The sequence below is a fragment of the Aulonocara sp. 'chitande type north' Nkhata Bay genome, linkage group LG22 (assembly GCF_057382095.1).
Source record: "Aulonocara sp. 'chitande type north' Nkhata Bay isolate Kocher_YH1m ecotype deep benthic linkage group LG22, A_spYH_male_GT1.1, whole genome shotgun sequence".
NCBI lineage: Eukaryota > Metazoa > Chordata > Actinopteri > Cichliformes > Cichlidae > Aulonocara > Aulonocara sp. 'chitande type north' Nkhata Bay.
This window is the reverse complement of record NC_141364.1, coordinates 11,298,318-11,315,394: the sequence shown is the minus strand read 5'-3', so window position 1 is coordinate 11,315,394 and position 17,077 is coordinate 11,298,318. Positions and strand designations below refer to the sequence as shown.

The 17,077-nt window shown below is 40.4% G+C and overlaps 1 protein-coding gene across 3 annotated transcripts; it reads left to right on the top strand.

Annotated features, from left to right (window-relative positions):
• The first annotated feature begins 651 nt into the window (after window positions 1–651).
• On the top strand, window positions 652–15,564 carry clspn (claspin). Of its 3 annotated transcripts, none has more exons than XM_086280783.1 (24): window positions 652–768; window positions 1,732–1,849; window positions 2,822–3,231; window positions 4,018–4,161; window positions 4,427–4,483; window positions 4,563–4,635; window positions 5,098–5,200; window positions 5,362–5,957; window positions 6,446–6,634; window positions 6,831–6,994; window positions 7,079–7,281; window positions 7,402–7,454; window positions 7,570–7,763; window positions 8,065–8,596; window positions 8,718–8,751; window positions 8,946–9,042; window positions 9,151–9,302; window positions 9,822–9,983; window positions 10,103–10,224; window positions 10,594–10,724; window positions 10,939–11,065; window positions 11,883–11,962; window positions 12,302–12,460; window positions 14,945–15,564. In XM_086280783.1, exons 2-24 carry the CDS (start codon window positions 1,810–1,812, stop codon window positions 15,068–15,070), a joined length of 3,948 nt encoding a protein of 1,315 aa, XP_086136909.1. In that variant the 5' UTR covers window positions 652–768; window positions 1,732–1,809; the 3' UTR covers window positions 15,071–15,564. The 3 variants fall into 3 exon arrangements, with proteins under 3 accessions (XP_086136909.1, XP_086136908.1, XP_086136907.1); XM_086280782.1 differs by lacking the exon at window positions 652–768 and adding an exon at window positions 776–983 and having other exon boundaries at window positions 8,949–9,042; XM_086280781.1 differs by lacking the exon at window positions 652–768 and adding an exon at window positions 776–983.
• The last annotated feature ends 1,513 nt before the right edge of the window (window positions 15,565–17,077 follow it).

Genomic DNA, 17,077 nt, shown 5'->3' with positions numbered 1-17,077 from the left:
GATTAACCTGGAGTATCAGCCTTTGGGTGGGGATGTGGGGGTGGGGGTGTCAGTTTCGGGGGTTATTGTTTGGTCTAACAAATGAAACTGTGGGATACTGCTAAAAATCCAAATGTTTCATTCAACCTTGCAAAAGACACAAATGTATTAAGCTGCAAAAACCTGGAAAAAATACTAATTAACAGAAGTCAAGGTTATGCAACTAATTTTGAGAAACAGACAACTCTTGGATTGGATTAATTAGTATCAACAAAGCGCCGACTTTAACACTTGATTGGGGAATAGTGGGTTTGTAAGTAGAATTGCACAGAAAAATCTGTGTAGATGGACAAAAATGTGGAGAAATTTAATGGTTTTGAAATGTCTGGGTAGTAGGTCTTTAAAGAACAAATAAGCGATAAATGATTAAATAAAGATATCACTCCATTATGCAATGCCATTTTCCTTGCAACGGGACAATGGAATATTTGCAAAACGGTGCATTTTCAATAACTGTGCTTTATGATTAATTACCATTACAATAAGTGTTAAAGTTGTTCTGATATTTGGAATTTTTTCCTTTTTGTTTCTTCTCCAGCAACAACCCCCACCCGCCGGAGAGGTCCCGGGGATTAAGCAAACGCTTTTGCATTGCAGCGTAGTCAAATTAGGCGGGACAGCTGCGCCAAACAGACCAATAGGAAATCGAGAACACTGTGATTGACGTTCCGGTGACGAAAAACTGTGGGCCAGCTGTCACGGCGCGCGAAACATCAAAATTTCTATTCGGTGTGTATGGAACAGGCGGGAGGAAGATAACTTTTCCGGCTAAACGCTAACTAAATGTCAATTAAAATACAGAAGCACCACTGGTCGCTTTGACTTGTCCACGTTTTTCTGTGGCTAACACGAGAGTACGAGGTACCGTCTGAGCCTGTTTATTTTGCAAAAAAAGAACGTAAACTAGCCAGCGGACAAAGATGAGCTTGCTTTCTCAACAACAGGTCAGGCAATGCTTTGGTTTGTCAGTGATTATCTTGAACATCTGCCTAACCTTTCTAGACTTGCATATATCGCTCTGTTTGATTGGGTCGTTTTTGTTTGGTGGAGATTGGCAAGATCGAAAGAAATATGCTAACTGCACATTTCGTTAGCCACCTAGCTTCCTGGCTAGGTTAGGTTTAGCTCAGCTCTTTTGGATAGTGATAACTGGCCTGGGCCTTTAAAGCGTGTCAATTTGACATTTTAATTTTAAATCCTTTTGTTAAAGTAAGACCTAGGTGACGGACAGCCTTATCTGTTGCCTGAATGGTGATAATTAGAAACGTCGAAAGGCAGACATGCTGCTCATTGTTTGGTTTACTTCAAGGCGCCAGTCCTGTCAACGAACAAGCGTTTCGCTGCTCAAAGTGACAAAAGTGACACCCATCCTCTGTGTAAACACCCTCTCCTCTGTGTTTTTGTCAAATGCAGAAACATGCTATCCTGGGGTACTTTTTTTTTTTTTTTAATTAGCTATGCAGCAATTTGGGTTGCCCTCCATTTGAAACGAATTCCTAGTGTTACTAGATTTAACAAAAGCAGTCCCACACTACATGGATCTCAATCAAGTAGCCTAAACTGAACTTCTACCCTTGCCTTAGATGAACTGTTTTTCAGTTGATACTTAACCTCAAGTTTTTTTTCCACTAAATACCTTTTACTCCCCCCATGCAGCAACAATTCATGTGTATTGTCTGCTACTGTATGCAGGCTGAGGCACTCCCAGTTGTGGCCCAGACTGCAACAGAGAGTGATTCAGACAGCGGGGTGGGCTCACCAGCAGAGGAGATGGCTACAGACACCTCTAACAAAAGAGAAGGTCGTTCAGGTAAAGCAGCATAACAATGAGCCACTCTGGCTGTGTAAATGAGGTATGCATTTATGCAACTGCCTGTGACACCAGAGTAGGCAGAGAAACACTAGTTATCATAATGAGCCAGTCTGACCAAAGAATCAAAGCTGCAGTGCTTTAGAAAATATACATTCAAAGGTTATAAATGAAAGCAAACCAGTATCTAAAAGATGTCCAGTTTCCAAAGGACCAAATTTATTTGAAAAATAATAAAGGCAAAGAGTAACGTATCAGTCCAAGGGAAATTCTGTAGGAAATAGTATAAATACTTTAATAATGAAGTATTTCACTCTCCCTGGACTCATATTTGTTTTTCTTCAGAAGGGTTTATATCAAGGTGTTCTGTATATAATTGTCCTGCATATAAGAACTCTTGGTGCTCACTGAAGATGTTTTTTCTCTTCCATCAAAGAAATTTCATCAGGGCTGTGAGCCAAACCACTCTCTGAGGACATATGTTGTTTTTGACTTCTGCTTTTTCTCCTGCCTTGAAGCTCCATTTCCCCCTTTTTTATTTTGTGACCAATATGTCCACTCTCCCACTTTAACCACATTAAGTTTGCTTTACCTGTCTCTTAACTTTGTCTCCAAACTACTCAACTTGCAGCTTATCTGTTTAGTCACTCCTAGAGGCCTGTTTCATGTTGAAAATCTCTTATTTAAATTACAAAAAGACATTACCGGTACATTTTTAAAAATACCTTTTATGTTTTGGTCTTCCTTTTTTATTTTTATTTCATTTATTTATTTATTTTGGTTAAACAAAAATATGCATTAGAATAAAATTCTACTTGAATTTATTTTTCTCACTGTTTAGTGCAAACTCGAGTATTTTGTTTCATTACACATTGATATGAGCTGGGATTACCACTCTACCATTTTCTACCATTTTCATTCTACTCTATTCTAATTTTCTAAATTGGTTGGTTTTGCTGTCTTATTTATCAGATTCTGATGACGACGAAGACATCACGGTGCACAGAAAGCCTCACCGTAATGCCATTAGAGACAGTGACAGCGAGGAAGAGGCGGCAGCTGCAGATAGCAGCGTACACATGGCAGAAGCACTAGTCTTATCTGCTTCCAGTGGAGAGGAAATGGAGACTAAGAAGGAAAAGGGACGACAGAAGTGCAAGAGAATAAGCCGAGCTCCTGTTGATAGCGAGGACAGTGAGCCTGAGGAGGAGAAAAGTGGAAAAATGGAGGAGGAAGAGGGGAAAGTGGTGAAGAGGAAAGTGAAATCCACAAAAGAAGTGAAGGAAAGAGAGAAGAGCAGGAGACATCATGAGAAAAAGGAAAAGCGCAGCAAAGCGGTGGAAAAGCTGAAGAAGAAGGAGAGGTTCTCTGAAAGGGATGAGGTGAGTTCTTTAGTGTCTGAACTCTTTTTGGCTGGTGTTTGATACATCAAGGGTTCTCACACACATGGGCAATAATCCGTCCTGTGGACTGTCTCAGCCCGGTCTATAACATATTATTAAAAATAATAAAATCAATAAAAGGTAGAATTATGTTTTTGAACCGCAAAGTGAATGATTGTCAGCAAAGTGGACTACGCTTACATAGGTGAAGAAAGATTTTATGTCAAGTACGTTACATGTTAAAAGTTATATACCATTTAAGTAGATTTTTTTTAATGTAATCATGTGGCCTTTCGATCACTTTATTTAAGTCAGTGTGACCAGAAAAAAGACAAAGATGGCGCACTCACAAATCCTCAAATGATTGTGTTAAATGTGTTGTCAAAATTAGTTTTTCAAACATTATTTTATCTCAAAATTGGAAACCTTTGACATTTAAAAAAAATGTATTTATTTTTTTTATGTCCCAGTCAGATGATGCCTTTCAGTGCATGTCCAACTACTAGGCCAAGTAAACAGATCTGCTTCTGGAAGAACTTTGTTGTCAGGAAGAAAGGGGGGAAAAACACTTCCTACCACATCAGTGTGATGATCAAACTACTGTTGTGGAAGCATTTGTGTTTTGGTTCCCCGAGCACTATAATAAGGTTTAAACTGCAGATCAAACTGAACAAAGTTTTAAAATTTAGATCTTGTGTGTTGTGCAAAATGTTGAAGCCATAAAAACAGCATACAATTTGGGTAATGTGTGTGCAACTAAAATCAGCTTTACTCCCATTTCCTCAGGAAATGCCTCATCCTGGGACCCTGAATGACAGTGGATGTCCACTCGGTGACACAGAACTTTTTGACAATGGTCTGGATGATGAGGAAGAAGAGTCTCTGGATGCGATCCGTGCTGCGGTCAAGCAAAAGATGAAAAAACATAAGGTGCAAAAACATCAAGTAGTTTAAAAGAGGGGCTCTCCACCCATTTTCCATCACTATAAAAGATAAACATTTGGAATTGGTATCATTTATGTTTGGCCTTTGACTTATTTCCTTAAGAAAAATTAAAACAGCTGTTGAATTTATGTCAGTGACTTGAGATAAATTTAAATCCTTCAATTTTATTGTAACACTTTGATTTAATGTTGTGGTGAGAATAGTTGGACCATGTTGGGCATTGTGTCCTTTTGTTTCTATGTTACTACAGGATCCCCTCTCCAATGAGGAGGAGGATGAAGAGGTGCCAGAGAAGCCCCAGCGTGCGGTATGCAAAATCAGAAAATAAATAAATAATTACTTTAAATTGTAAGCAGTTTGTCATTGCCACTATGTGACTCTTTCAGGAGAGAAAGGCTGCACGTGCCAGCAAAGAGGCGATGAAGCAGCTCCACAGTGAGTCTCAGAGGCTGATCAGAGGTCAGTTGATAAGACACGTTTATTTAACCCATAAAGTTTTATTGTGGGTAATAATTTGAATAGAGGATGGTATTCTAGTTTTCTTTCCATACTTGCAAACATTTCTGGTTTTTCTGGTTTTCCCGTACTTTAAAATCTTCTCATGGTGCCCATCTTGCTGTTTCTCCTGTGTATTTACACTGCAGTGCAGACTTTATTATAAATAACTGAAGTAGATGCATCTTTAAGGTTTTAGTTTATTCTAAACCTTAATTGCTAATTTCATTTAAAGAAAATGGAATGAATTTCACCATCTGATGTTGACTTTGGTAAAGGTGGATAATTTTTCACTTATTCAAGCCACTAGAATCAATAACAAGTGAAACATTGTAAATATTTTCTGTGGAGATTATTGCATAGATGTTGACAGGTGTAATTTAATGACTTATCTGCTACTAAAACTGCATTCTTCTGCCTTTTTAGAGTCTTCTCTTGGCCTGCCCTACCACATCCCCGAGCCAAAGACCATCGACCAGTTCTTTAAGAAGAGAGCAAGGCCAGAGGGTCCTGTCATGGCATTGTTGAAGTAAATACTAACATGACATTTAACACATTTCAGGTCAGACACAAGTCATGTAAGGATGGCCGCTGGACCTGCTCATTTCACACAAGTGCAGATTTAAGTAACTGTACTTTGATTCTGTCAAAGTAAAATCTTTACATTTATAAAACTCTTTCTGCTTTTAGATCTGCAAAGTACTCAGAAATGATGTTGGAGACACCGTCAGCTCCTCCACCTTCTGTAAACCCACCCAGCAAACTGCCATCCACTGAGCAGGACTGTAACTCTTCTTTGGATATGTCGCCCAATCAAATCCAGCCTTTACTTCAGCCAGCAGCAACCTCATCCCCGCAAAAGCAGAACCTCAACCAGGCCGGAGAAACTTCGGTTACCTCGGATCCTGAGCAGGAGTCAGGCCCAATGCTTTACCTCTCTGAGAGTCTGCAGGACTCGGTCACAGCTGATGCTGAAGACAAGCCTGCATCTGACTCAGGAGAGGAAACCTCAGCTGCTCCTTTACCACAAAATCCAACTGCAGCAACATCTGACTCTGAAACCCTGCAGAAAGAGACTGTATCTAGGGCTGTGGTTGATCCTGCAGTTCCTCAGTGTTTGAGTGCTGATTCAGCTACAACAGAGCCCTCGGTACAGCAGCCTACCAAACCGAAGAAAGACAAATTGACCAGACTAAAGGAGTTGGGACTGGATCCGCCTCCTATTGCAAAATTGTGTCCAGATGATGGAGCTTTTGTACAGCTCGACCCTCCACAGCTTAATCCTGGTGAGTCACAAATATTTCCCAATCTCAGCAAGAAGACATGGAGAATCAAGCCTTTTGATCCTTTGCCATGGTCACTGTGATAAATTAGGTGATTTGACTTCAAAATGTGCATAATCTCACGGGGGAAAGAAGTACTAGCAGGCAACTTTTCCCAGGAAAAATATGTGCACGATGTTACTTCATTTCATCTAGCTACACTGGCAACATCCTTCCTCTTTGTTTTTATCATGTTTATTGTTCTGAGCAGCAGAAATCTGAACACATGGCTGAGCGCTCTATGGTTTGGGAAGGCAGAAAACAATTAGAACATACTGTCCTTCTCTCAGGACCTCATAACATGTCCCAGATGCAGTTTTAAATCCTTTGAAACATGATGTGAGATCAAACGAAGTGTTGTGCACTACAAAATTTTTGTCCTCATCAAAAGCAAGGCCCGATGTCTTCTGTGCCAAAGAAAACCTCTCTTACCTCTCCTCTTCTTCAACTAGGTGTGGAGGCTCTGAAGGAGCGTTATCTGCGTCACATTATTGCACCCACACGACCCCAAGGGGAGCGCACTTTGCAGCTTGACATCATCCGTAAGGACAGCACCCCATCTGGCCAGGAGGAGCTGCACACGGAGTCTCTCACTGTGACTGTCAAAGAAGGAGCAGAGGAGCCTGTGACCACTAAACCAGGTCTGGATATGTAGAAGAGATAGAAATTATACAATTTTAAATTGTTTAGCATTTCTGTGAGTGTCATCATTTCACTTTAGATTATATAATTGATTGAATATAAGTAGTTATGATGGGCTTACGTTTACAATCATTAACCACAACTACACGTGGATCAGCTGGAAATGATATGACTCCCTTGCTCATCTCTGTGTAGGAGAGAAGCTGCTGACTCTGAAGCAGCGCCTGCAGCTCGCCATGGCCCAACGGAGAAAAGAGGAGAGGGTGCGCAAGGCCGAGCTGAATCGCCTAGACAACGAAGACTGTGGGGAGGATGAAGAGGAGGAGGAAGACATGACGGATGAGTCAGAGGAGGAAGAAGTACGTGGATGATTTTGTTACGCTGCACAAATTTTTGCTTTTACCCTCTTTGCACTTGCATCAAGCTGTTCTTCTGTTCCTCAGGGTGTCGATGACTTATTGGGAGGTGGTGATGGTGAAGAAGACGATGTGAAGGACAATGAAGATGAAGAGGAAGAAGGCAGCATGGCTCAGAGTATGAGGAGCCCTTCTCCAGTGGCACTGATCGGACCCTCGCCAACTCCCGACCTCATTAACACAGATGGCACTCTCATGCTGTTCCCTGGAAACTCTTCCTCGCGCACCGGGTATGTTTGCAGTTTTGTAGAAGCACTTTTAAAGTCTCTTATATTTGGCTGCAAGATGTCACCTGCAGCAGCTTGTTTAATGGATAAAATTAAAAATATTTTTGGTTTTTCTTTTTTTAGTGATGGTGTAAGAAGGTCTGGGCCTTCTGGACATGACAGTGGCAGTAAGATGGGTGGGTAAAGTGGAAGAGCTCCATTTAGTTTGACCGTATTTCCTCTTTTTTTTGTTTTGTTATTGAGAGAAATTGAAAGTACACTCTTTTCCTCTCCTCTCCCGCTCGTCTCCAGAAGAGGATGACTCCCTGTCCCTGGTGAAGGACAACAGCCACAACAGCAGCTTTGAGCTCCCAGGGTCCATGATTACATCATACCAACCAGTGAATAACCAGCGTGGCACAGGACGAAGTGTCCTCAACTCGTCCATTTTCCGCTCCCCTTCACCGTGCCTCTTCAGGCCGAGCTTCCTCGGCTCCGCCTCAAAGGTGAGAAGAAATGTTTTTCATTCACTCTAATTATTGCAGCATCAGACAGATTTCACGAGGGGTTTGAATTTGGGCCAAACATGCCCTTGGTTACATACATGCATATGTAGTTAAGTCCAAAAAAATTGACGAATCAATAAGGCTCAGAGAAAATCCACGAATAAGACTGTATCTGCAAATAACCAAGAGCTCATCTGCAAGTGCATTTTATACAAATAGAATAAAAGAAAATAGAAACCAAACTACACATTCAACATTAGAATGAGTACTTATATTTTACTTTTAAAAAATTCTCTTTCAGAGTTCAGGCAAGCTCTCCGAGCGTTCTCTTTGCCTCCCTGTTGAAGACTCCCAAGACCTGTACGCACCTTCTTCTCCCAGTGCAGATTCAGGCCCCCTGGATGGAGCTGCTTCTGGTCCTGGTCTAGCAGGTGACTCTCAGGGTCGTTTTTCGCTTGAAGATGATGCTCAGTCCCAGTTACTTGACGCAGATGGTTTTCTAAATGTGGGGCCGCGCCCCGGTGCACCCACCTCTCACAAGAGGCAGCTGATCTTGGGCAGCCTGGATGAAAATGCAATGGATGCACACATGGGGGAGCTGTTGGGGTTGTGTTCAGGTGGTTTTGGATCAGGGAAGAGCAACTCCATAGGGGGAGAGGGCGTTGGAGCAACACAGGAGGATGAGCTGCTTGGGCTGTGCTCAGGAGCGTTTCCACCGACACAAGCTGAAGGGGAGCATACAAAGAAAAGGAAAGAGGGAGAAGACGATGAAGACTCTGAAAATACTATGGATCAGCTGCTGGGTCTATGTTCAGGCAAATTTTCGAGTCCAGGTAAGAGTGGTGTGCATTTCTGCTTTTTTATAAATGACATTGCATCATTGCAATTTTTTTTGTCACTTCCTCTACAGCTCATGTTTTTACACAATCCTTTTTCATTTGCTGCCACATTTAGGTTCTACTCACACAGCTTCACCATCACAAGACAGGTACGGTACAAATATCGTCAGTATCATTTTCTGGTTTTGTTAATAATCTCTAAAGTTTGATTAGTTTCCGTGATCCTTTAAGCTGCTCCTCTCCCTCATTACCCCCAAACTGCTTTGATTAGAGGATTATAGGAATAATAACTGAAATATTTACTTGCAATGTAAGATTTTCACTTTGATTTTACACTATTAAGTAGAAAGAAGTTAGAGGCTAGAGAGCAGCAGGAGGAGGAGGAGGAAGAAGAGGAGGACTGCGAGTTCCGGCTCCTATCAGATGTTGAGAGTGAGCAGGTAAACAAAGAAACAAACAAAAAACACTTCAAGTGCTTTGGATTTTTTTTTTGGGTTAAATATATAATGCAATTACTAAAGTATTAAAAATGTCTTGTGGGTGTAAAGGAGGACAACGATGATGATGATGGTAATGATGGAGAGGAGGAGGAAAATGATGAGGAAGATGAAGCAGATGCCAGCGAAGAGGAAAACAATGAGGTGGAAGAGGAGGAACTGGAGGGTGTGTTCGCGCCACGGGCGAAAAAAAAGAAGAAAATGTAAGTGAAAGTGCTTTCATGCAACGTGATCGATGGAAAGTGGCAGAGTGTTGTGGCCAAATCCTGCTGTGGGAAGATTTTTGGTGGCAGTAAAATACGTCTGTATTTGGATGTAATCCAGCAAACATGATGCTTTGTTGAATAAAGCAGCCCTTCTTATAAATAAGTACAGAATTGAATAATACTTTTCATTGTGGCCTAACTAAATGTCTGTGCAAAATTGATCTGAGCAGCAGGCCTTTTTATGCAGTTTAGAGACCAACAGATAAATGTGTTGGATGTTGTTTCTGGCTTTGAAAGTTGTTTAAACTTCACTGACTGATGGAAAAGAGTGCTTTTTTTTTTTTTTTTAAGTTAATGCAAAGATTCTCACTTAAAAACTATTAGATTTTATTTTTGCCATTTGAATTAGGTCATTGGCCGCTAACCATCAATTTGCAAACTGTAGAAATGCTTAATTTTCACTGCTAATCCACACCTGCAACACAGCTTGAATGGTTTCTTGGATCTCCTTGGCAGGCGACTGACCGACTATGTGGACTCGGAGGCCGAGCTGTCTGGTAGTGATCTAGGCAGCGATGATGAGGACGGCGACAGAGGGAGCGAGTATGAGGAAGAGGAGCTTCTGGAAGACCTTCCCTCTGACGAAGAGCTGCAAAACCAAGTCAACAAGATCCACATGTGAGCAAAGACTAATTGATTTATAAAATGTCTTTTGTGTGAAGTACATCAAGCTGGAGATGAACCTGTGGCACAAAAACGATGTAAAAGTTGTTAAAATGCGTCTCTTGTTCTTACAGGAAGCAGATTTTGGATGATGACAAGCGTCGCCTGAGGCTGTATCAGGAGCGCTACCTGGCTGATGGAGACTTGCACTCTGACGGTCCTGGACGAGCGCGTCGCTTCCGATGGAAGAACATTGGTGAGTTTACAGGATGAACGATTAGATGCCTGGATTACCAAATACCGATAATGAGTGTTGGTAGGACTCAATTGGAGTAACAGCAGTAATAAAATGCACAAATCTAAATGAATAAAAACATTATTAGCTATTTGTTTCAGGTTTTATAAGAATTTAGCAGCATTATCTGTATTCAGTTAATTGCAACTTTAATACTGTCAGGACAAAATATTTTTTTAGCATCTAGCACAAGACAGTAAGTAAAAGATAACTAAATTACTTATTTTAATCAAAGCATCCTAAATATGACAAGTGATGATTTCTTCTGATTATTGGGTCTAACTGTACACATTTGTCATTGAGAGATTTTAATTGTAATTTTTGGTCCAGATGATGGTTTCAGCATGGAGAGAACTGGAGCCGAGGGCGAGGAAGACTGGGAGGAAGAGGATGATGTGGACCAGGCTGAGGTCCAAAGACGGATAGAGAGACTGGAGAGAGAGCAGTGGCTCAGGGAACAGGTGGGTTTTATGGTTTGCAGTTTTTTTGCACACACACATGAAGGAGGTGGCACTAATGGAAAAATATACATTTGAAGAAAAAAAAGTGTGATGGTTTTCGCCAAGTTCTGTTAAAAGGATTTCTTAGAGATGGGCTGTGTGCGCCTTATGAATTGGCCTCCTCTGTGAGGGCTGCTGCTGTTTTGTGTTCATTCTTTTGTCACTCTTCTCACAGTCTGAACAGAAAGCCAAAAAAGGAGAGGATTTGGAATTGGATCCAGATGATGAGAAGATTGGAGAGGAAGACAGCCAATTCATGAAACTTGCCAAAAAACTGACTGCCAAGACTCTGCAAAGAAAAGGTTAGTTTGATAAAAGTCCCCATGAGTAGAATCCCATCTACTTAAAAACACCCAGAGGAGCTTTTGTCCAGCAGTTATTGGCACAACTGTCTTGCATAGCAGGAAAAATAAAAGATTAAAAAAGAAAAATATGTGAATTAATTAATGGTAGTAGTTAAGACACACAGTCAAACTGTAGAATAAAGCCAAACAACAAGAAGCCAATCTGAGGACTTTAGGACCTATGAAGAATACAGAGGGTTTAAATCATAAAGTCAAGAAAGGTTTTAAAGTTGGTATTTTAAACTATTTCAAAAAGGATAATTTAATGACCCCCAAGATTAGTGTAGTTTTTCAGTTTGTTTCTGAATTGTTAATAGAAAATATAAGAAACATACATTTTCATCTACTCAGTGTTGAAAGTTGGGAGTACAGTTGGATAGATGGGTAGATTCAGATAATGTGCTACATGGCTGTAGTAACGACGGCACTGAAAACACCAACATGTGTCCCAGCAAACAAAACTTGACCATTCGCAGAAACAGCTACAGAAATTCACGTTCTGTAAAAGAAAAAAAAAGGAATGTAATCAGTAGCTAGATCTTTTATTTATTTAACTGGCTGCTTCGTATCGTCACAAAACAAAGTTCTACATTGAGATATGAATCATATTTAAAGGGTGTTTGAACTGTTTGCACTTAAAAGTATGAAGTTTTTCTGTACTTAATTCAACATGAAAACACTTAAGGAATTCATATGCAACACATGCACAACCACGTCATTCTTGTTAAATAAACTGGTGCTTTACTTAAGCTAACTGTGTAACTGTTTAAACCAGAGCCGCCTGTGGCACCACAACCAGAGAAGAAGACAGCAGCAGCTCTCAATCCCTTCCAGAGGCCCTCTCAGCCTTTACAGGTAATTCAAACACCCTGTGAATAACTTTTCTTTCTTTTAATTTTTTTTAAAAGTCTAAATAATACCTGCTTTTTGTTGTCTGTGTAACAATGTACAAAGAATTCAACATTAATCACGGCGTGAACAGTGTTAGAGTCTGCCCCACTCTGTCACTGCTTTCTTCTCTTCTCCATGCTGTCCTATAAAGAAAAGGCTAAATGGCAAAAAGATGTTTAGTTATTGCTTTTTACTAAATAAAACAAATATTTTAAACTGTCACACAGTGGGTGTTTGCAAGACTTCATCATGTGTTCGTCCATAATCTGCACAAGGCCGGTCTAAGATCTGTGTTTCTCCCAGGTGAGGAGAGGTTCTCTCCTGAGTCAGCCTCAGTCCGTCCTCCAGAAGCTGGCTTCCATCTCAGAGGGAAATCCTCTGGCCCCCAGAAACAGCCGTGGATTCCTCTTCCAAACACTCTCTCCTGAGAAGGTTAACTCATCAGAGGCTCCACAGAAACAGGTGAGTCAGAATTATGATGCTAAAAAAAAACCCAACTATTAATAAAACCCATTTCATGAGTACACGTGACAGAAGTTCAGCAGAATGTTCAAAGAGTACTTCATTTTACACTCCCAAACACTCAGCCCCACTCTTCATGTACACTGAATAGGCTCAGTTGTGTTATGTAAGTTAATATGGCTGCAGTTTTACTGCTGTAGTTATTTTTAGTCTTTTTTTTTTTTTTAAATAATCATGGATCAGTCATGAATAAAATTTTCTGTCAAATTCCCCCAAAACTGTTAAAATGAGAATCTGTAGCCTGCGGTGAAGCCTTCAAACTGCTTGTTTTGTTTGATTTTTAATCAGGTTTAAACAAAACCGGAGAGGTCAGTACATGAATAAAAATAACTGTTTAAATAGTTGAAAATTCAGGTTGAACCAAGGTTATACTTGTAAATTAGCAGAACTAGAGCTGAACTCAAAATCTCACTTAACAAAAGGAACTAATTTTTAAATGGATAAAAAAAAGCAAAATGTAAAGCACTTATTCAGATTAAGTATAAAAGTGCATGTCTCCACTATATGCACTGTTATGAAGTGTTGCTGCAAAAACAATGAAACTCTGGGAACCAGTCCTGTCCTGTGTGACCATTTAATGAGCATATGTCCTACTGATGAATATTCTGCCTGACGTCAAGGATCAGTGGCCCACAGCAGCAGCATGCAATGACCCTCACTGCTAATTTGTAAAACAATAGTCCAGCATTCCTGCAGGCCCCTCTGGCTTCAATCGGTTCAGTCTTAAAATGCAAAATAAGGCTTGAATTGCTCTTTGCAATGATTAAGTACTTAAATCAACCCTTAAACTGCCTTTAAAAATAAAACAAATGAAACACAGAAGACACTTTTTCTTGCATTGTGAAATCTTGTTAATAACCATGAAAGTCACATGACCTCCAATCGATGTCTTTTTCATGAGACATTAGTGACTCCCGAGGAAAAATGTTGTAAATGTACTAAGTGGAAACTGGAAAAACAGTCGATTAACCTCTCCAAAAGTTGATTCTGTTCATCTGGACGTTTCGTCACTCATCCAAGTGACTTCTTCAGCCTCAGCTGACTGCAGGTTTCCCCAATCTTATAAACAGTACATTTGCATAATGACTGAAACCAGCCCACTGAGGAAATAATAGGCTGGGAGGTCAGTTCCTTGATCTTAACTCTATCAAGATTAAGGAACTGACTCAATAGTTGAACAGAATCAACTTTTGGAGATTTACTTACCTGGATGATATAGCATGCATCAAGAAGTCGATTAACCTCTTTAAACCACTTTAACTCACAGGCTGATTAATGTAACATACAACTAATTATAACAATAACAAAGGTGGTTTTAAAAAAATATAGTATTAAATTTAACTGACATCGTGCATTTCAATTTCCAGAGTCCAGAAAACTTTTTATATTCAGTTTGGGAACTGCAGGGTTTAGATCTCACCCTGGGTCAACACAACTGAATCAAATGATTAGTTCATTACCAGTCCTCTGGAGAACTTCAACACATGTTGAGGAGCTAATTTAGCCATTTATATCAGCTGTGTTGGGTCAAGGATCTAAAATCTGCATGACACCCCACCTTGATTTGACAAAAATCTCTACAATTTCCTGTAAATTCTGACCATTTGATAAGCAGAGATGTCTGTTACAGTTGAAGCCACCATGAATAAAAATATGGTCAAATTCAGGGGGAATGTTTACTCAGCCTTTAGAAGCTTTGGGGAGGCCACCAAAGGTTTAGATGGATGGACAGGAAATTGTATTGCAGCAGGAATCACATCACTGTGGAGGAATTTTGTCCCACTCTTCTTTGCAAGATTGTTTTAATTCAAGAAATCGGGAAAGGCAGCAAATGCGTTATTACCTCAAGGAGTTCAAAAGATTTCACAATAAGTGCGACTGGTCTAAAGTCGTTGGCGCCTGAAAGTCTAGGGGAACTTCAGAAGAGGAACAATTATGGACACATTTCAAATAATTCTTATTGTGTGATGGTTTAAAAAAAAATCTAGAAATTTCAGTTTTTTAAAAAGATACTTTTGTCTTCTTTTAATAGTCACACAACAGCAAACTTTCCCATCTCCTAACAAGCACAGGTGGCCTTAGAAATCAGGCTGCTCTCCTTAAAGTGTCATTTCCCAACTCTGTCTGCTTGTCTCTTTAGTGAGGTCTCGCTATTCTAAAATAAATGCAGAAACGAAATGTTTTCCACAGAGCTCGGGGCTTCTCTTAAGTATGAGAGTCATGTGAATGTGCTGGGTGAAGTCATGGTATCTGGTGTATTCTCAATATTGGACACTATGTGGCGGCAAAGCCCACATTTCTAACAGTAGATTAAAGGCTGACTTTTACACTGTCAGTCCCAGTGCACATGCAGTCACTAGCCGGTATATTGTTTTATTTTGTACGGCAGTTTTGTAAAAAGACAAACTGATGTTTGTTCCTCAGACGATGAAGAAGAGGGGGCAGATGGGGGCAGCGAATCCAGCAGCAAAGAGGGTCTGCAGAGAGAACAAACCTGCAGGACAGACCAAAGGGTCTCAGAGGAGCATCTTCAACTTCCTGGACCACTGATGATGCAGCGCACTAACTGAATGAAGATGAAAAGCTGGCTGGGAGTCCAAGTTTTTCTCCCAGCTGCTACAGAGGCAGTGAGGAGGCAGAACTGACCTTTAACTTTCAGTGTTTCACTTCACAATAAGACTGAGAAAAACGAAGCTAGTGGCAAAACTCTGGGTGGTTTCAGGATTATGAGACGTCTCCCCACCTGTGCCCATTTTGTGGTTGAGCATAAATCACCAGCAAAACACACCACTGAAGATCCTGCTACTCTTTTACTCGATGACTTGCACACTTAATCTTCCCTTGTTCAGCTCGTGTGTTCAAATATTTAATCCGTTACGCCACTAGCGACATTCATCTGATCTGACTTGACCTAATTTGGACCACATGATTGAGGTCTATCTAGAAATGTTTTATCATGTACATATGGTTTTTCTTTTTAAGAAGTAGGGAATTTATTTGTGTGATGTTTTAAATGTATTTGTTTTACAGTGTAAATAAAATATTTTAAGACATAAATCTGATTCTTTTCTTGTCTCGTTAGACCAGATTCTTGTTTTCAGTATGTTTTGAACGTCCTAAGAAGATTAAAGGAATTGCAAAGATGTGCATGTTAGGTTACTTGATTTATCTAAACAGAAATCAATGCATGGCCCTATGATAGACTGCCCACTTGTCCAGATTGTACCCCACATCTTGCTCTACAACAGCTTGGATAGACTCCAAAATTGGAGGAGCTGATTCTGATCTGCGGGGGCCAAACCTTGGTAAATTTCTTGGAGAAGCCCCTCCAGTGTGCTAATATCAGTGCCAACAACTTTGGACCAATCGGCTTCATTGTAGCATGCTGTTTCCAGCTTTTTAAATGTATCTATGTAGTGGAAATCAGTTCTCCTTGGATATTGACACTGTCTGAGATATGTGCTCCGAATTTCAGAATTTGGGAGGCCTTTTTTTTTTTTTTAGTCTTGTGCTACATAAAGTTGTTAGTAGGACTTGTCTGGGTTTAAATATTTACAAAAATGTTTCATGATTTTTTTTTTTCAAATGTGTCCATGCACAGCATCAGTTGTCTAAAAACAGCAGCTAATTTATCATCTCGCAAGAGTACTGGCCGGAGATGCGTAAGACGCAGGGTGGGTGATAAAGGCGCTCTTCTACTTTATAAAACATTTACTTACAACACTGAATTCCTTACACAATAAACCCATGATTTTGGCAGCAAATATGATTGCCCTTCCTCGAATGTTCAAATCCATTTAAGCTGAACATTGAACTAAAAGGTGGAACACACTGTCAGTCATATCTATCTGTGACAGATTTCCAGTCTTTCAAGGACTCTTTTTGACTCTTCTTTTCACTTTTTCCTCCTATTTTAAAGCATAATTGCAATTTGGAGACTAATGATTTGGTAAGTGGCTAATAATAGGCTGGCATTAAAGGGATGGTCTTCTAACGAGCCCTTTCATGTCTCTCCATCTCATTAGTAGCCACGGTGATTAGCAGGAGGTCCTGGGGTTAGGATCGGTCGCAGGAGGCCCCATTACACATCATTAGGGGCCAACGCCAGGAGGGTCTGGAATGAGCCCCATGGAGGGCCCCCGCCTGCAAAGAGCTGCTGTATACCTGCAGGCAGGCTGGCTTAATCCTGGTGTTGTTATGGCAGAGAAGGCATCTTTTCTCTTTTTTTAGCTTTTGTCAAAACATTAATGGTAAGTTTGAATGTTAAAATGTAAAGGGCAGAGAATCACTGGATATATTTTCAGCAGTGAGCAGCATCCATCATCATTTCCGTGTCATTTATATGCAATTAACTGACATAAAGACTTGACTCCAAGTCCTGAGGCCTGATGAGCGGGGGTCAAGAAATCAATTTTAATTAGAATTTAATAGGAATAATGTCTGCAAGTCCTTTCTTCTTTTGCATCAACACCATAGCCTCCTCTCCAAACTGAATTTCACAACTTTGTTTAACCCCCGAGAGGGAATTACGAGGTCAGCGCAGTGAAGCCAACCCCC

Coding starts and splice junctions, on each gene's coding strand:
- clspn (XM_086280781.1), top strand. CDS start 960: ATGAGCTTGCTTTCTCAACAACAG. Junction 6,635..6,830: donor GCCTGTGACCACTAAACCAG/GTCTGGATATGT, acceptor ATCTCTGTGTAG/GAGAGAAGCTGCTGACTCTG. Junction 8,597..8,717: donor AGGCAAATTTTCGAGTCCAG/GTAAGAGTGGTG, acceptor TGCCACATTTAG/GTTCTACTCACACAGCTTCA.